The following is a 17,460-nucleotide window of genomic DNA, read 5'->3' as shown; positions in this document are numbered from 1 at the left end:
AAGACACAGCACACCCTGTTTTCTGTTAAAAAAGAAACAGCAGACCTCACCCTCCTTCCAATAATGCATGATTTTTCCAAATATGCCACAACATATATAAAGTCATGTGTTGTCTTTTGGGATGGAAGAAGCCATGGATGTGTAATACCGAATTTGCCATCATTTCTTTCATCAAAAGTCAATGGCTCTTCATAGCTCAACCTCACTATCATCTGGGCAGGGTGTTCTAGCTGGATGGAAACTAAGGTCTCACCCCAGTCCCACCCCACTGCTGCCACCTTGATAGTTGATTCTACAGCATTTGGGTCAAAAGTTTGCCAGAGTTACCATGATTTCCCCTAATTGTTTTCATGAAAAACAGTATCACAGGACTGTGCTCTCTGCATCCCCCTTGTCTAATGAACTAATATTTCACATGTTTCTGAGCTCCAGAGTAGAAATCCAGGCAGCCTGGCTGCCTGGCAGGTTATATGAACATCCTGGTACCAAAGGTGGCATTTACTTCTCTAGTCACACCTCCGTAGCTGTGAAGATACTCAGCAGGACAGTGAGGAGACCCATGGGATGTGACAGGCTTCCTTGCTCCCTCTGAACCACAGTATTCTTTGCCTCCAAATGGATGAGGGATAACTGCTTATGAGCCACACAGCCTCAGTCTAGACAGAAGGATGTAATTGGCATCATTGTGTCTCTTTACAAGTCCAGGGGCAGTTGGGAACTAAATCAACAGCCATGTAGGCAGCTGGGGGAAAGCAGGAATGGGGCTGGGCCATTGCTGAGCATGGCCCAGGTCCTGGTGCCAGCAGCAGCCCCTGTGAGGCTCACAGCACTCAACTCTCATCTCATTCAGACAAGAATGGAGATTGCAAGGGCTGAAATGTAAGCACTGACTTTTCTGGGACATCAGAGATGTTGACAAGCCTCCAGCCCTGGGAAGCTTAAAAGCCTCCCCATCAAGCAAGGGTGTTCCTAGCCCACTGGAGAATGCTCCATTGGCCATCAATACCTTCCTTTGTACAGATGTGCTCTTCCCACCATGAAGAGGAATGAAGATGTGAGCATTAGGTCTTTAACTCTCTGCTTGCCTTGGAGGAGACTCTTTCTTCTTCAATCTTCCCTTCTTCTTTCTTTTGCACTAAACTTCACTTACATCAGTGGGATTTCCCTTAAGTGGGCTCTGGATCAACATTAAAACACTGGATGCTTCTGCTTGTTTCTCTTCAATCCACTCTTTCCAAGCGCCTCTCAGGTGTGTAGTCTACATTGATAACACACATTTGTGTGTTTGGAAAGACCTTTGTAAATGTTTTGCTGTCCCTATGCAAAACATGGCCAGCATGAAGTGATTAAAAATAGATATTACCCAAATGGGTTTTACAAAGGCCAAAATGAGTTTTTGAAGGGGAAAGAAGTATTATCAAAACAACAACTTTCAGATAAGATCCTCAGCTGAAGCCCACACAAATTCACCAATGTGAGGTATCCTACCACACATCAACGACTGCCTCAGACAACCTTTGGCAAGTAGAATGTTTTACTTCCAATCCCAAAGGTCTGTGTGGTACTCACAGGAATAGTGGTCCTGAAGTCTCACCGAGTTGTACGGAGACATCTTTCAGTCTTGGTGGAATGGAATGCAAGGAAGACAGACCCCTCGGCCTTAGCCAGCTCCTTGTTCCACTAGGATTATCAGAGCTTCACTTAGTTACACCATCTCACAGCTTCACTGACCACCTGTTTCACTGTACTTAAGCACAGGTGTTCTTCCCTGCAAATGGTATTATTTATTAATAATGACCCTGCAGTTGTATACTGCTTGGAAATCTTTAGTTTAAATATCCTGCAAAAATGCAAATGATTTTTATTATCCCAGTCAAGCAAAGTGCTTTACACCAGGACAGCCTAGAGTCATACAGCGTGATAGTGATCTGGGATGCCCAGTCGTGTGCAGCATGTTTGCAACTCAGTGACGCTGAAATGTTATTTTATGTCACACACACAGCTGAAATGTATCTGCCCAGCTTGCCAACACTTTCTCAACATCTATTTATTTCCAAGTCATCTTAGGCTGTTCATGTCCTAATCCTGAACTACCAAGGAAGGGTGCAGGTCAGGCAAGCAGAGTCCCAAAGCACCAGGGGCCCCATACCTGGTTGTGATGCTGCGTTGCTGTGACAATAGACAACTCACTTCATGGCTCTGGAACTATACAACTTGTTTTCACCCTTGCCTTTTTAGCTAGAAGGAGAGATGATCCACATACCAGCTTTCGTGGGGCTCAATGCTGCAGCTACCAAACAATTTCTTTACAGTAATAATAATTTATTAAAAATTGCATCATCATTTGTTGATCTAAGAATATTTTTAAGGCAAAGTTTATTATTAGTAAATACAGAAATAGACGTATCTTATCTTCCAAACCATATTACTCCTATTGGGAAAGGGAAACCTATCGCATTTTCTTTTGAATTCTGGGTTTTAAGTTTTTCTTAAAAGAGGCAAAAATTAATTACTTATTGCTTTCATATTCCTAAATAGTGGTTAAGAATTTCCAATCTACCGTGACAACAACAATTTTCACTTCATAACACATTAAGGAAGGCAGATGATTCTGTGAGGACTTTTATCATCCACAGACTGAGCTGAAAAACCCAGAGCTGCTTGAAGACCTCTACTTTGAAGTTTAGGTTGTTTGGATACCTGGCTTTGATTTGAGGGGCATACTAATACCTGGGTTATACATTGAGTTCATTCTAATTAGAATTGGGTACAGTGCCACCAGGAGTCAATGATTCTGTTCCCTGCAGAAAGCAATAACTTTAGGTCAGAGAGACACCTGCTAAGTAGTGTATGGGCAAGTAAAACCTAAATCAAGCTTCCACTCCAAATAAATTACATCTTCATAGACCTGTGAAGTACTACCTGCAGCAACATTTTCTGCTTAGGCACTGCGTGAAGAATCCCCTCTACACAGGGAGCAGAATTATCAAAATGTCTGTCACTCCAGCCCTGGATGAATGCCTCCTTTCCCCATTCCAACTCTGTCACTCTCATCTCAAGTGTGTCTAAACCATCTCTCAGGATTGTACAGTGGAAATCGCTCCTAGTGACTGCCATCCTACTCATCTTTCAGATGAAACATGAAATTGAAGCCCTGAGTACAGAAAAACATAGCATATTTCACAAGAGGGGAGGGATGTTAGTCCTGGTCTCCTGGCTATCTTCCAGCATGGGTAATTACATTTCTACCTAGCTAAAATTCCCTCTGCTCTACAGTTTTAATTGGATAGTAGTTTCTTTCTTGCTTGTCTAAAATCCCAGGCTAGGGTCAAGCCCCTACTGTCTAACTCAGCAACCCTATTTTGAGTAGAGCTACTCAGGGATTTTTTTAAAAAAAGCAACCCAACTTGTTTTGTTTTCAAACTTAGGAGATGTCATAGCAAATGGCCTCACCTGACAGAGCCCAAAGTACAGAAATCCTCCTTTGGCTTTCCTACCCTAGAGTCAAGGATCTTTAGATCAGCACTTTCCCAGCTCTGCTTTGCAATTACAAAAGTCCCAACACAAGCAATTACATTCCTATGGTGATACTTGGGAAGGTAGTCTGATTGCCTCAATGAGAAGTATCCAGCAGCACTTCTTCATTTAAGAATCTTAGTTCGTCTACACATCTGAGATTTTGGAAGTTACTTAACAGGAACTGCACATTCAGATCTCTCGTACTCAAGAACAATAGTCACCGGAACTTCAATGTAATAAAAGCTTTTTTTATATGTATATTTTTGGCCCAGAACTTCTAACTGGCTTAATTAGAGCTAACCAAGATATAAAAGTCCACCTGTATGAGAGAGACACCCATGCAGTAAAGTATTAAGTGTATGTTTACCTCCAATGAAACATTCTAAAAATAAAATGTGATTGAATGGCTTTAGCAAATTAGGTCCAAATTCATCAGTTTTTCAAGAAAAAGATTTCTAACAATCTGTAGAGATCAGTCAAGTACTGAGTCAGAGGAGACTTATAAAGTTGACAGGAAAGAAAAGTCAGGCTTATATTCTGCAAGGAAACTTCTTCACAAAAGTTTCCTGATTAACGTTGTTCTAGGCAGAAGCAGCTTTCCCACATGCCTTGTAGTATTATTTGGCCTTCTGAGAAGCCTTTGCTTAATTTGTGTATGCACTCCATTTGGAAGGCCGTAACTAATGGGAAACGATCCCAGCAATCAGGCAAAAGATTTGTTTTCCTTTGCCTTTAAATGAAATATCAATGGATGGATATTTTATTTTTAGTTGAATATGAAATTTCACAACTGACCTGTCAAGCTGCTGTTTTCAAGAATGACTTTATTTCACACATCAAGACAGGCTGGGAAATTAGTTTTTCCCACAGAGGACTCTGATTAGGGATTACAAAGTGAGTGTGGCATTGGGTGATTTTTCCTCCATCTTTTCCTTCGCCCTGCCAACCTCAAGAGCATCTGACTCTGCTGACTAAGGGGAGCAATTCATTACCGTGCATGGGAAGGGTACGGGAAGCAAGGTAGTCATATTAAGTAGACTTGCTAGCCCAAGAGAAAATAGGGAAAGCATAATAATACTTAGCCCTTGTATTATTCTTTTCATCAGTAGATATCAAAGCACTTGAAAAAGGAGGTTGATATGATGGGAAAAAGAGATAAATGCCAATTCCAAGTACCCTACTGCAGAGGCACCAGCAGGAATGCTGGCTTTATAAGAGTCTCTTTTGACTGTGGGTCTGTAGGGTAGAGAGAAAAAAAACAGGTCCACCTTTTGGTAAAATACAGAATTAACACACAGATCTCAAAATACATTTCAAATATTATTGACTTACCCCCTATAATTCTCCTGGGGTTGGGGAAATGTAAGGTTCAACTGGAGAAAGCAAGAGGAATATTATGTGTTACTAACAAATGCACAGACAGATAGGACCTATTGCCTTTGTCAGCAGGCAATGGCTGATTTACACCACGGTTTAACTGCTTGCAGAAGCAATAAATAGTTCACTTGAAGGGCTCTGCTGTTTTTAGCCCATGGAAAATCTAACCCATTCTGGGGCATTTCTAATGTTATCCATTGGATTAGAAGGTGTCACTGGAGTAGAAATCAGCCTTCTGCTGCTGTAGATGAACAGTACTTTTTGTTTGGCTCCTCTCCTAAAAGTCCTGCACTGGGTAATCTGATAGAGTTTACTGCGTGATTTCCATCAGGCCACGTGAAAGGGCTGCACGTGAGGTACCACATACAGAAAACATCAGTTCCAAGGTCAGTCTTCATATTTAAGAGCAATGCAGCATCCCTACTAGCTACATATCTTTAACTACTTACAAAAACATCTCATTGCAGAGCACCCTTGAAGAAACTCCTTTTTTTTCCTCTTTCTTTGTAGTGTGTGCTCTTACTTGCTCCTATTTGCCAATGTTTTTTTCTGCCTTATATATAAGATAGTAATGTTCAAAGGGGCCTGAAGTCCAGCTGTGACAGGCAACCCAGAAAAACATCTCATAAGAGGCAATCTTAGACCCCATTGGGTCAAAAGTCTGCTCTGCAGTCACTACAAGTCACATCAGGAGGGAAGAACACTCTAGGGGCAAGAACTTCATATGGAGGTTACCCGTGTTTTCATGTTGCCTTCTACAATAATAGCTTGATTCTTAACAATGTGAGGCATCAGCAGTTTCCTAAGGCAGTTCTCTGGACGTAAGACTTCCAAGGCAAATAGAGATAGAAAGAAAAGGGAAAGGAAGAAGACACAAACTTATTTACACTTCTCTGTCCCGCTAACTAGAGCGGATCGCATCTTTAAAACCCATTTACAGAGATGAATACTCATTCACCTTACTCAGTTTCAAATTCCCCCATGTTGCATTGTGCCCACTATGCTTCTGCCTCTGCTCTGCAAATCATGACAACAGCTCCAAAGAGCCCAATCTGCTGTGGACCAGTGCCTCGCTCCAATACAGCTGCAAATAGGTTTAAATCATTAGATTCAGGTTACCAAACAGTCTCTTGGATCAGGGTTAATTAAATGAGTGTTGAAATCTAATTAAGGACTGGTCTAGGTGATAATTAGCAGGAAATGTATGCATTAAAATATTCATTTGTCGATGAGCTGCAATTAAGAGTGTGATTTGGGGAAGGATCAATAACTACATTGTGTGATTTAAAAAAATGAAAAGTTGCTCAGCCTTGAGCAGAAATGCAGGGGAATATTGGCTAGATTTTTTTTTCTCCCCCCAGCTGCTTTCTGTTTTGTTCTCATGATAACTTCTGAATAATGCTCTCCACCCTTGACTAGAGCATTCATCTCTCCATCCCTTTGTTTTCCTGAAGCACTTATTTCAACCCCTTGCTCCTTACCACATTGTTTGTGTGGGTTGTAGATTTATTAGAGAGAGACTAACAGGTCAAAAAGAAAGATTCTTTGCCAATGAAAATCACTTCCTCCCAGAACAGGCTGCTAATTCAGGGGAACATCACTCACTGTGTAGCCTTAGATTGTTTGGGTTTTTTTAGCAAGTTAATTCCTCAAGTCTTTATTCATAACTGAAGATCCAGAGAGGCTACTGAATATGTATAGCTAGGACTTATTGTATACGTACATCCATAGTTGTGTTTTACTACACTGTTCCCAACCTGTAGCAGAGTAGCTCTGCTTTCACTGAGACTACATTTTTCTAGTTACAGGTGGGAGGATGAGTGAACCAGCTAATTACACTCTCCCTCTGCAATCTCACCTCTGCTAGAAAAATGAGGGGCCCATAATAGTTCAGTTTCTCTGACATAGACCTGGTCTACCCCTGCTGCCATGGCCAGAGGCTGAACTGGCAGTTTCCCCACTAACTGTATTTCCATCAGAGAATACCAGAGTGTCAAAAGGGAAGTGTACCATGGGACTATGATGAATTCAGCTGCTCTTTGTCAGTCTCCTGACAGCTTACCTGCCCATCTCCCTGGACTCGGTGGCAGCCCAGCTCCCAAGGCAACTCTCTGCTTGCTGCCGGGGCTGCTGCTGGATCGCCTCTCCCCTGCACCTCTCTTCCCCCGGGAAGACTGTGCTGTGGGGAATCAACCAACCCATGAAGTTAGGACGTCCTTGGAGCCAGCTGGAAATGTATCATTGTCTTCCTTCCTAAGCAGATCTGTTTCTTCCTATCTCTGCCTCCTATGAGAAGTTTAAGAATTGCAGCTACTGACCTTTCATCTCATTTGGGGGAGGAAAGGGATTTTTTTATTCCCCAAAGCTCTACATTTTTCACAGACTTCTGCAGCCAGCTCTGATGATCAGCTGTAGTTCTGCACCAGTGTTGACTGCAGACAAAACCCAAACATTGTAAAACTTGGCCAGGAAAGTGTAATATTAAATGTTCATGGAGAGGAAACTCAGGTCTGTCAGGTGCGATTTTTGCTCCCTTAATTGAACAGTGCTAAAGAGATGCTGCTTGGTGGTGAGACGTACACCCTGCCCAGCATATTGAATCTTTTCTCAAAGACTATGCAGGAATTTCTCATTGGACATGAGGGCTACAAGATACAACAGTGTGAAAGAGAAATCCAGTTCAGGGGTTCTGCCATGCATAAAACTGACACATTCCATCAAAATGAATTGGTTCACAAATCCCACCACATTCATGCAGTGCAAGCTTCTACATTTTCCTACACTAAGTCCAGATCTTTGTCCTTTGATGAGGACGTTCTACTGGGCCAGAAAGTTTTCTGTGTATTGAAAGAATAAGGCAACAACTTCTACAGAGAGAACATTAATGACAGCCTGAAAGTTTGAATTACGGAGGAAACTAGAAGCTGGGCTGCTGGCTTCAGTTGCTCACCCTCCAGGGTCTTTTCCTTCCTTTGTGATGGTCTCAGGCTCTTGCAAAAGTCTAATTCAAAAGGCGTGGGAGACTTCATGGGAAAAATCAGCAACAGCTAGATCTCACAGTAACAATTCTTTTGTAGCTGTATGGATTACATAAGCATGTGCATACCTGGCTAATTAACTTGTGTGTCTCTTTTGTCTTTTGTCCTGCAGGGAGCCTCTTCAAGCCTGGTGGTGAAGTTTGCAGATACTGACAAGGAGCGTACAATGAGGCGCATGCAGCAAATGGCAGGACAAATGGGCATGTTCAACCCCATGGCCATCCAGTTCGGAGCATATGGCGCCTATGCACAGGCAGTAAGTATAGAAACTGGCTCTATGCATATTCATGGGAGTAGGCATAGCACCTAAAATTGCACAAAACACACATGAGCAGAACAACAGCTAAGAACAAGAGATTTCTCCATTAAACTGATTAAAGAATGGGAGCAGGCTGAGCCATGCCATTTGAGATAGCAAAGGACATCTCCCTTAGAGTTGCAATGTCTGATTTTAGCAGTAACCAAACTGTGGTCACCTGAGTACCAACACAAGACTGTTCTTATGGGATCTAAGCAGTTGCTCTCAAGTCCAAACTTAACTTATGTTTGAGTTTTGGATAATATAGGCCCTGAATTCAGCTCACAATAGTTCTCTGTCCCCTGCGAACACCTTCTTGTGCTAAAGAAGGTTTTAGATCACAGATACCTCTCTGGCCCTCCTGTGCTATAGGCCATGCAGACTGAGTTGAATGGGAGGAGATGGCTCTTCACTCTCTTTGCCCAGGCCCCTGCTACCCCATGCCTCATTATGAGTGTCTTTGAAGTGGTCACTAGATAAAATGGCAGCTGTTGATAGGAAAGCTTTTAGGTTCATGAAAGCATGCTAGTTAATACTAAAAGGGACAAGGAGACATACAGAGACATAAAATTGTGGCTCCGTAAAACAGTATGATTTAAGCATACTGGGAAAGCATATCAGCTATTTATAGCAGTGTTACGCTGTACAACTTTGAGTATCCTACTTATATATCTATCTTGGACCCTAGATCCTTGAGAAAATGTGACTGTACAGGGAGCTGGGTTCCTTATGAAGCCCTGAAATGAATGCTTTTAGCATAACTACTTTTCCTTAGGTTACATGACCTGCAAAACAAGATCAGATCAGGTACCTTGGTATCTGCAAGATATTTCAGAGGCAAGTAGGGGTGAACTCTGCTACAGGCAGACACAATACCGCCAGGTGACTTTAGCTGCCTTCTTGGGAGCTGATGAAACAGGAACATTTGCAGGCACTGACATTGAATCTACGTGTTTCATCCATTTAGTGGTAAAATGTGTCCCCTCTTGTACTCTGTGCTGGATTTTTGTGCAGGGGGGAAGTATTATTAATCTCATTTTCCAGAGCAGCATCTTCTGAATGAAAGAGACCAAATGTTTTAGGTACAGGGCCACCTCATGAATTGCATTCCAGTGTACCCATACTCTTTCTTTCTTGCCTATTTCCTTCTCATACATTGACGCCATGGACCCCAGTCACATCCACGTGATTTTTTTTATCTTGAGGGTCTAGAAATTTCTGTCATCCAATTAGTGCCATGTGCCATACTGGGCACTTGGCACAAACCATCCTGCCTTTTACCTCGTGGTGCTGTTTTGAACTAGGGTTAGGGGTTAGGATTTTGTCCTTCCTGCTATGAAAACTCTATTTTCCCCTACTGATTTTTATTCCCAGTGAAACAGAATCTTTCTCTGTTCTTTCATTCCCTGCTCCCCTCTTCAAGCAAGAGAAGAGCTGTCCCTTCTCTGCTCTGGCCATGTTTGATTGTCCTTCTGGATGGGGAAGACTGCAGGAAGGGGAAAAGCGACTGTAAATCGCAGCTGAGCCCAGGCCAGTGGCCAGCATCCTGGCAAGGGGATGCAGCATCTGTGCCTCCCTGTACTGGAGGAATAACAGGAGGTAGCCCATGGGCAGCTGGGGACAAACATCTGCAGAGGTTGTCAGGCAGGAGACGTGGTTCCAGAGTTATGCTGCAGGTATTGATCAGGCACCTGGAGGGAAGGTAAAGACACCACTCTCCTGATGCTCTGGACCAAAAACTCTTCTTGCATCTTTTTACTCTAGAGTAGTTCTTCTAAATGTCATGATATGAAATGTCAGTTGCCCCATGTTTATACGGATACAAAATAGGATGAGGTCTGCCCTTTTGCACCACAGAAGTCCCCTCCATCTATTTCTGAGCAGATAATACAGGACATTAGGTGACTAGGTGTCTGAGTGAGGATTTGTTTCAGAAGAAAGAGTAAAAACAGTTCCTGGGGCTGCTCCCACCCCACTTGAAACTAATGAATATTTTTCCTATTGATTTCTGTGAAAGCAGAATTGGACCCATCATCTTTCTTTTTTTCTGGTGAATATGCTAATAAGGGGGAAAGAATTAGTTTTACATTTTGACCCATTGGATATGACAAACTGGTGACACCAATTACCCTGGGGACTTCAGAGCTGTCTAAACAATGGGATCACATTTCCATGTGGCGCCTGTACACCCAGAGTGTGCTCAGATGCTGTCTCTCAATCAGCCTCTCTATCTGTGTCTCTCCCTATCTGCTTCATCTCACAGTCTCACACAAAAGGGAAGGAAGGGAGCACTGAGGCACTGTGATGTTCCTTCGGTCCGATTAATCCAACTTGGACTGCTGGCTCTCAGATATCAGGGTGATTGGCACCTCACAAATGCCAGCGGGAGATGAAAGGATCAATAGGGGGAGAGGAAAAAGGGGGGCAATTTTATTCAACTTAAACTGAAGCTGAAGAGCTAAGGCAAGTCAAGAGGAGGGAAGGTGAAACAGTGAAAACACAAGAGCTGGACAGCAGTGACAGCTGATGCCACTGCTGCTAGCAACTCATATGACCTTGGGTGAATCGTTTGACCCTCTGGTCTCGTTTCGCCATGTACACATAAAGCTGATGATCAGACTTAGTTATCTTCCTTTCTCCCTCAGGGACATGTCTCTCTCTTGTGCTGTCTATCCATGGGTTTTCACACAGGGATATGATGGGAACGCATCGAAGGACTGCCTCAGTGCTTACTAGTAAAGCCAGGACTAGCATGAGAACCTAGGCTCTCTGATTCACACTTGAAACCCATGCTGCCAGCTATATCACAGCAGTTCATGCTTGATCGATGTCTCCATATAAGAGTTCCCAAGCAATCCCATGAAAGCTGGTTAATCAGTAGTTTCTAATGGTCCATCGACATGAGGGAGGTTGGTGAATCTGCCCTAGAGAGGCATCACATTCCCCCAAAACATCTCTATGCATCAAGGTGGCCAGTGCAGCAGAAACCTACATGGTGCAGCAGTTTGAGAGATTAATAGGCAGCCACAGGTCTGCAAACCCAGCAGCACCATTAAGGAGTGGCAATGAGGGTGTCAGTCCATCCGTGTTTGACTGATAGTAATTAGTGTTGCCACCAGGACTGCTTTGGGTTCCAGCTCCTCTTTAAGTTACCTCCTTCGCAGCTCAGCAAATGGCCATGTCGTAGTTCACTCTCTGCTGCTGCTCACTGACAAGCCACTCGACTCAGCCTGAGCAACTTTAATCCTGATAGCAACAACAGCCTTATATTGGCTAAGTAACTAGTCCTTAGGTTCAGAAGCCATATGACCTCAAATCCAGAGGTAAAAAAAATCAGGAAGCCAAGGGGGTTCACCTCTGTGTGTGGTTTTTGTCTCCCCTCCTCATGTGTCACCTGCAAGCAGACCAGGAAAAGCTTGGCACTAACTCTGTGTGCTGTTTCAGTGACAGAGAAAGTCACATCAGACCAACCTCACCTCTTTTGTATGCAGCTCAAGGCAAGTCGTGGCTCCCTAAAGCTCCCAGAGCCCCTATACTAATTTGTTTCAGGGTTTTTTTTTTGATTGTTTTATTTTTTTTGCTTTTCAGCGACATCTTCTCATACTCATTTAACTTCCTGTTTTATGGAGCAATTATTTATTTTAGTTCACACATGGATAGGGCACTAGCCCTTTTTGTTGTCAGGTTACTGCGGATCTACATCACTTGGGTATCGATAGCTGTTTCCGTAGTCTCAGTCAAGGACAGCTTGAGGTATAGATCTGAACAGAGCCTGGAGAGGAGACTGATCCTTCACGGCTCTACTTTTGATTTGGTGCCAGTCAAGAACAAACCTGCAGGCACACACTCCAGCTCAGACCAGCTAGCATACCTTCGTAGTGTCTCGTGAGTGATGGAGTGGCCAAGTCCAAAATCATAAGCAGTAAAAATCAAACCAGACTATGAACAGGGGTAGTATAGTCCTGATCTAAATAAGCAACAGTGGCAAAAGTTCCTGCAGGTCTTCTTTCTATGAAGAAGGTAGCAAGTACTTAGTGGCTGTCTCGTGTCTCTTCTGTCCCACCATGCAGAAAAGGAAATCTGTACAGAACAAAAGCAGTTGGGAAGATGGCAAAATGCAGAAAAGAAAAGAAAAGAAAGAACACAGGGAGGAAACTTGGAAAGTGACAGATACTGTACAAATTATTTAATTTTTTAATTATTTAAAATGAGATCAAAGTCTTAAGCCAAGTTTGCATTAAAAAAAAGGAGTGGGAATGTTAGCCACAGTCTCCTGGCCAAATTTCAGCCATGGGACTGACTTCGTTCTGCAGCAGGGGGCATGCGTACGGTTATTGAGACAAAACAGACAGATGGGGACAGGGCCAACGTGGGCAATGGTAACATTTGCTCTCTGGCTTGAAGCAAGTCCTTTCCCATCAGTAAATCCAGCTCCCTTCATTCTGAAGAAGTACAAATGGCTGCAGCTTCTGTACTGCAGACAAAAACTGCAAGAAATACAGGAACATCCAGCATAGTATAGTGCTCAGTCCTTGTCATAAGTGGTCACCTTGGAAAGTTAGAGCAGCAGTGACTACTGTGTTGGCCATAAAAGCCTAGGTGCCCCCCTCTGCCTCCCTGTCCCAGCTCCTGTGGAGATGAAAGGACACTTCTGCTAACTGATCTGAAGTAGAGCTGAAGGGAAGGATCAGCTCCTCCAATATTTATTCAATTCATACTGCGAAGTAATTTTGGAAAGATACTTAAAAAAATGCAGCTAACTCTATGAAATCAGAGAAAATTTACTGATGATAGGCTATATGCTGCATATAATAGATATTATATTTAAATGACCAATGTGGAAAAGTATATTTGACAAATACTACCTGTTATGCAAATCACTTGTTCTGATCGATTCCAGAAGAGGAAGTTATTTCAAAGCCATAATACATTGTAGCAGGTGATAATACCGTGTTTCTGATTGTCAGCTCCCTGGTAATTCAGAAATAACGAACACTCAGATTTGGGCTTTACATACTCTTTTTTTTTTTTTTTTTTTTTAGGATGTGGATTTTTTCCACAGTTCTCAGGAACCTAGAAATCCAAACTAATGTGTGTCAAGCTCCAGAAAGACACTGCAACACATGAATCCAGATGTTGTACTTTCAGTTTTTTCAGTCTAAATTAAATCTAAATTTTATTTTTAAGCAGAAATTTATCTTTCCAAGAAGGCATTACAAATGTCTGAAATACCTTTCTGATTTATTTTTTTTCTTTTTTATAGAATATCTTCTGTCTGTTTGAAGGCTTAGGATATTTTTTTCATTTCCCAATGGCCAGTTAAGTAAACAGACATGAATTCATCAATTCTATGATTTTACTAAATATGAGTACTCTTACTGCTTGATTGATCACTTTGCTTACTACTTTCTATCACAGGAACACTGTGAGGATTAATTAGCTAAGTGTTTGTATAGAATGTTAAAGGCAGGAACCATGGGATGTTGTTATTACTTTTATTATTATTACTGAATGAATAATATGAAAATTCAAACAAAACATCATGTGGGTTGGAGACAAGGATAGAAAACAACACTGAAAAAAAATTAGAAGGTCATCAGATTGTTTAGAGTAAGCCTTCTCCAAGGGCAACGATCGTGCTATTTCAAAAAGAACACATCAGAAATAATCCTTTTCTCTCCTCTTTCCCTTCTTCAGTTTCACATGTATTTCTCTGGGGGGCAGGGAGGTGGGGGACAGCCTAGGGGAAGCAGGCAGTAGCATCCTTGTCCTGTTTCTAGCAGGAGGTTTTGGCCTTAAATAAGTCAGTTTATCTCTCCATGCACCTGTTTTCTTCTGCAAGAAGAGCATAATATTTCCTTTTGCTGAGTGCAGTGCTGTCTCATAGTCACTTGAAGACAGAGGCAGCCATCCCACTTCCAGCCCCACCTCTGGCCACATGTTCTCACTCTGTGCCCCTAGACTGACAGTGACCATACAGGGAACTGCTTTGAAGAGGAAGACCAGGAATAAGAACCATGGTTTTGTGTTGTGTGTTTAATGCTCTGCTGGTGTTGTTCCTGGGCTGGTGCTTGGCAGCATCAGGCATGCATCTGTCCTGGTGCAAACGTAGTAGCAAAACGTGGAGTGAGAAATGTGCTTCGGCAAGCTCTTGCTTTGATGCACCTGTGATGCAAAACTACATCCTTTGCTGCTTTTTATCTTAATCTTCTATGCTGGGATGGGATGGTTAAGCTTGTAGAGGTACCTATGCACCCATTGATGACAGATCTGGCTGTATTTTTGGTAGCGAAAACGTGTATGAGACAGATCCTACTGTCTTTCTCTGTTGACCAGACATCATTACCAGCCAGCCCCACACCTTGGATGGCCTTACCAGTGCCTCTCCAACTGCCTCATTGGTTTTCAAGCCCAGATATGGGGCTTGATTGGGGACTGAAGGTATGCAGATTGCAGTCTCACAGCTCTTGAGGTGCAGCCCATGGTCGTTAACCATTTTGGTAGCATTTGATGGTCTTCTTAGAGGACAAATATTTGAGCAATAGTAAAGGCCAGGTTGGAGGAAAGAGGGAATGAAGCTATAAAATTGGATGGGAAAAATCTCTAAATGCTGGGGCAAAGATCATGCCAAGAAAATAAGAGAAGCAAAAGGAAATACGTCCTTTCAACTGAGGAAGGGAAAAGCTCCTCTCTGTCCCCTTGGATCAGTCTGAGATAATAAGGCTCCTGCCTTTCTGATTAGTGCTCTGTGGCCCCAACCTAGGCAGGGGAAATCTGCATTTCAAATGGCATATTTTAAAGTACACAATACCCAGGAGCCCTGCTGGTATTGATTTGCCTCTGGTGGGGTCACTGCCTCACTTTCTACAGCTTTATTAACTGGGACCATACACTGGGCCCCTTTCAAAGTGAAAGGTGAGTAGATGGGACATTTGTCTTCAGGGGGAGCTGTGGAAGGAGAGCGGTGACTTTTATTTGAGCTCACTTGAGAATACCCCAGAGATTTTGTGAGGAAGAGTGGTGACCCCTATGGTACATGCCCTTCTTTTGTAAATTTCCCCAGAGCCATCCTGAGGGGAAGAAGGTAGGTCTATGCCATCAGACTCTTTCAAGGTGACCGAGCTCCCATCCTCCCACCCCCTCAATGCAGCTGCACTCAGCCAGGCTTTGGTCATTGGCAGCTGAAAAGGGCCCCTTCCCTTTTGTCACTGACCCCATAGCACCTCCAACCAGAGAGGGAAGGCTGTGAGTAGAATGTCAGAGCATAATGGTGACAGGAGTGTTGTCCAAGGGCTGTGATGTGGCTGAGACATGGCTGAGGTCTTCTCTCTAGCCAAGGAATTGAAGACATTTAGCTGGGGTTCATGGCTGTGTTTTGGTACAGGATGCTATACTTCTTCCAGCTTTGGAGGAGATCCTGGTTTACCCTTTGGGCTGGCCCTGTTCGCTGTGATAATGTGTACATCCTCTGGGTCACGAGATACAAGGCTCCAGCTCATTTCACCAGTGCCGAGTACAGAGGGAAACCCCCTCTGTATTCAGTTTGCTGAATCTGACAGTGGGAAATGTCAAAAGCATAGTCCCCTGCCTGCCCTAGAGGGTCTATGGTACAAACAGCAGTATGTTATCTGCCAGCCAGACTGACCATGCCACACATATGACCAGCAATGTGTCACTCTGTGTTTTGGAGCAGGTTTGTTCATATAGCTTTGGTCAGCTTTGGAGAAACACAGAGAAAAGACCAGACCAGAATTTTCCCCATCCGTTGAAATTGCACTCATCTCAGAGAGATGTTGCTTTAATCAGCAGCGCTAAACAGATCCTGTAAGCACAGATCTTCACCATCCTTTCAGCAGCTGGCCAGTTATATCCTCAGCTCTCCCCAGGTGTAAATACCCAGCACCGAAAATGAGATATGGGTCAGCATACTCAGAGCTGGAGTCAATCCAGTGTTAAAGATGGATGGATTCCCCCTTCCTCATCACTTCATCAGCATACTTACTAAAATCACCTGTCCAGTGCCTTCTCTGGAGGATAAACTCAAACGATTCCTAGAAACAAATGTAGTCCTTAAAGGGGAATGAGCATTATGTTATAATGGAGAAGATTGCCTAATCACTCCATCAGTGATTACAAAGAACAGGATATCAGTAATTAAAATGTGAAAGTGTTTTATGTGGGGTATAATAAAAAAAGGTAATTAATAATCAAAAGGATAGCCAGTATGTTGCCACCAATCTTCATTAGGCTACAAAAGATAGTAGTACTCAACTCTAGTACAGCATTCTTTATCTGTAGATCTGAAGGAACTCTTTCATGGAAAGACCAGTATCCTTTGTCCCATTTTATTGCTAGGGAAACCAAGGCAAGTTTACACAACTTGTCCACAGTTATACTAGAGGGCAGTGACACAGCATCCCTTACTTTGGTCATTTCACAGTATTTGAATGAGAGCAGAGATTTCAAGGATTTGTTTTGCTGTGTGTGTGTATGAACAGATAATTTAGCCAATATTCAGTATTAAACCAAACAGCAGGGAGCAGTCTGTTCCTTGCCATGACTTTTGAGGTCTGCTTAGTGCTGAGAAGCATGTCTTGTGTGCTTAAACAACAGCATCAGAAGGTGATTTCCCAGTGGAAGAGAGAGTGAAATCACAGAGAGCAGCAAAACAGAGGTTCTCCAGTTCTGGAGACAGCAAAGACTCAAGTCACTCCTAAAATCACTACAGAAAAAGAGTTTCCTTCTCTAATATTATCATGAAGTCACACACTATCAAAGGCTGGGAATTAAGAGAATGAGGTTTCAGTCTCTGCTTATCTTTTTTCCCCCACACTTTCTCTAAGCATCCACTATGGCTCAATAACAGGGGTCAGATGTGAACTGAGACATACCCCATCTGACTCTTTGTACAGCTCCGCTCCAGGGAAGGGAACAAGAGGCAGCTTCATCCAAACTACCATCTCCTTCACACCAGGAGCATTTTAAAAGCCCACTACAGCCATATATGAACGCATGATCTGCAACAACTGTGTGCTACCTTCACAGTGTGAAATAATGATAGCAAAGCTTCATTATAGCAAAGTCTGCTTTTAATGTCAGAAGGATTTCAAGCATTCACCACCTATGTGCTCCAAAATTTTTATCCTAAGTGCCTAAAAATATAACCCAGGTTCTTTCCTTCTCTCTTTTGTAGGTGCCCTAATAGAAGCAGCATTTTGGTTACTTCCT

At 42.9% G+C, this 17,460-nt stretch overlaps 1 protein-coding gene across 11 annotated transcripts in view; it reads left to right on the top strand.

Moving 5' to 3' along the window:
• The window catches only part of CELF4 (CUGBP Elav-like family member 4), a 718,003-nt gene that overhangs the window by 627,345 nt on the left and 73,198 nt on the right, over positions 1-17,460 (top strand). For all 11 annotated transcript variants that reach the window (XR_011339356.1, XR_011339355.1, XM_069879841.1 and 8 more), the window contains exon 6: positions 8,047-8,190. Coding sequence is in view for 9 of the 11 variants with exons in the window: in XM_069879841.1 (XP_069735942.1) it covers positions 8,047-8,190 (144 nt within the window). In the remaining 2 variants the exon portion in view is untranslated. The remainder of the gene's footprint in view (positions 1-8,046; positions 8,191-17,460) is intronic.

Source organism: Phaenicophaeus curvirostris, chromosome Z, assembly GCF_032191515.1.
Source record: "Phaenicophaeus curvirostris isolate KB17595 chromosome Z, BPBGC_Pcur_1.0, whole genome shotgun sequence".
Lineage (NCBI taxonomy): Eukaryota > Metazoa > Chordata > Aves > Cuculiformes > Cuculidae > Phaenicophaeus > Phaenicophaeus curvirostris.
This window is presented reverse-complemented; position numbering and strand designations above follow the sequence as displayed.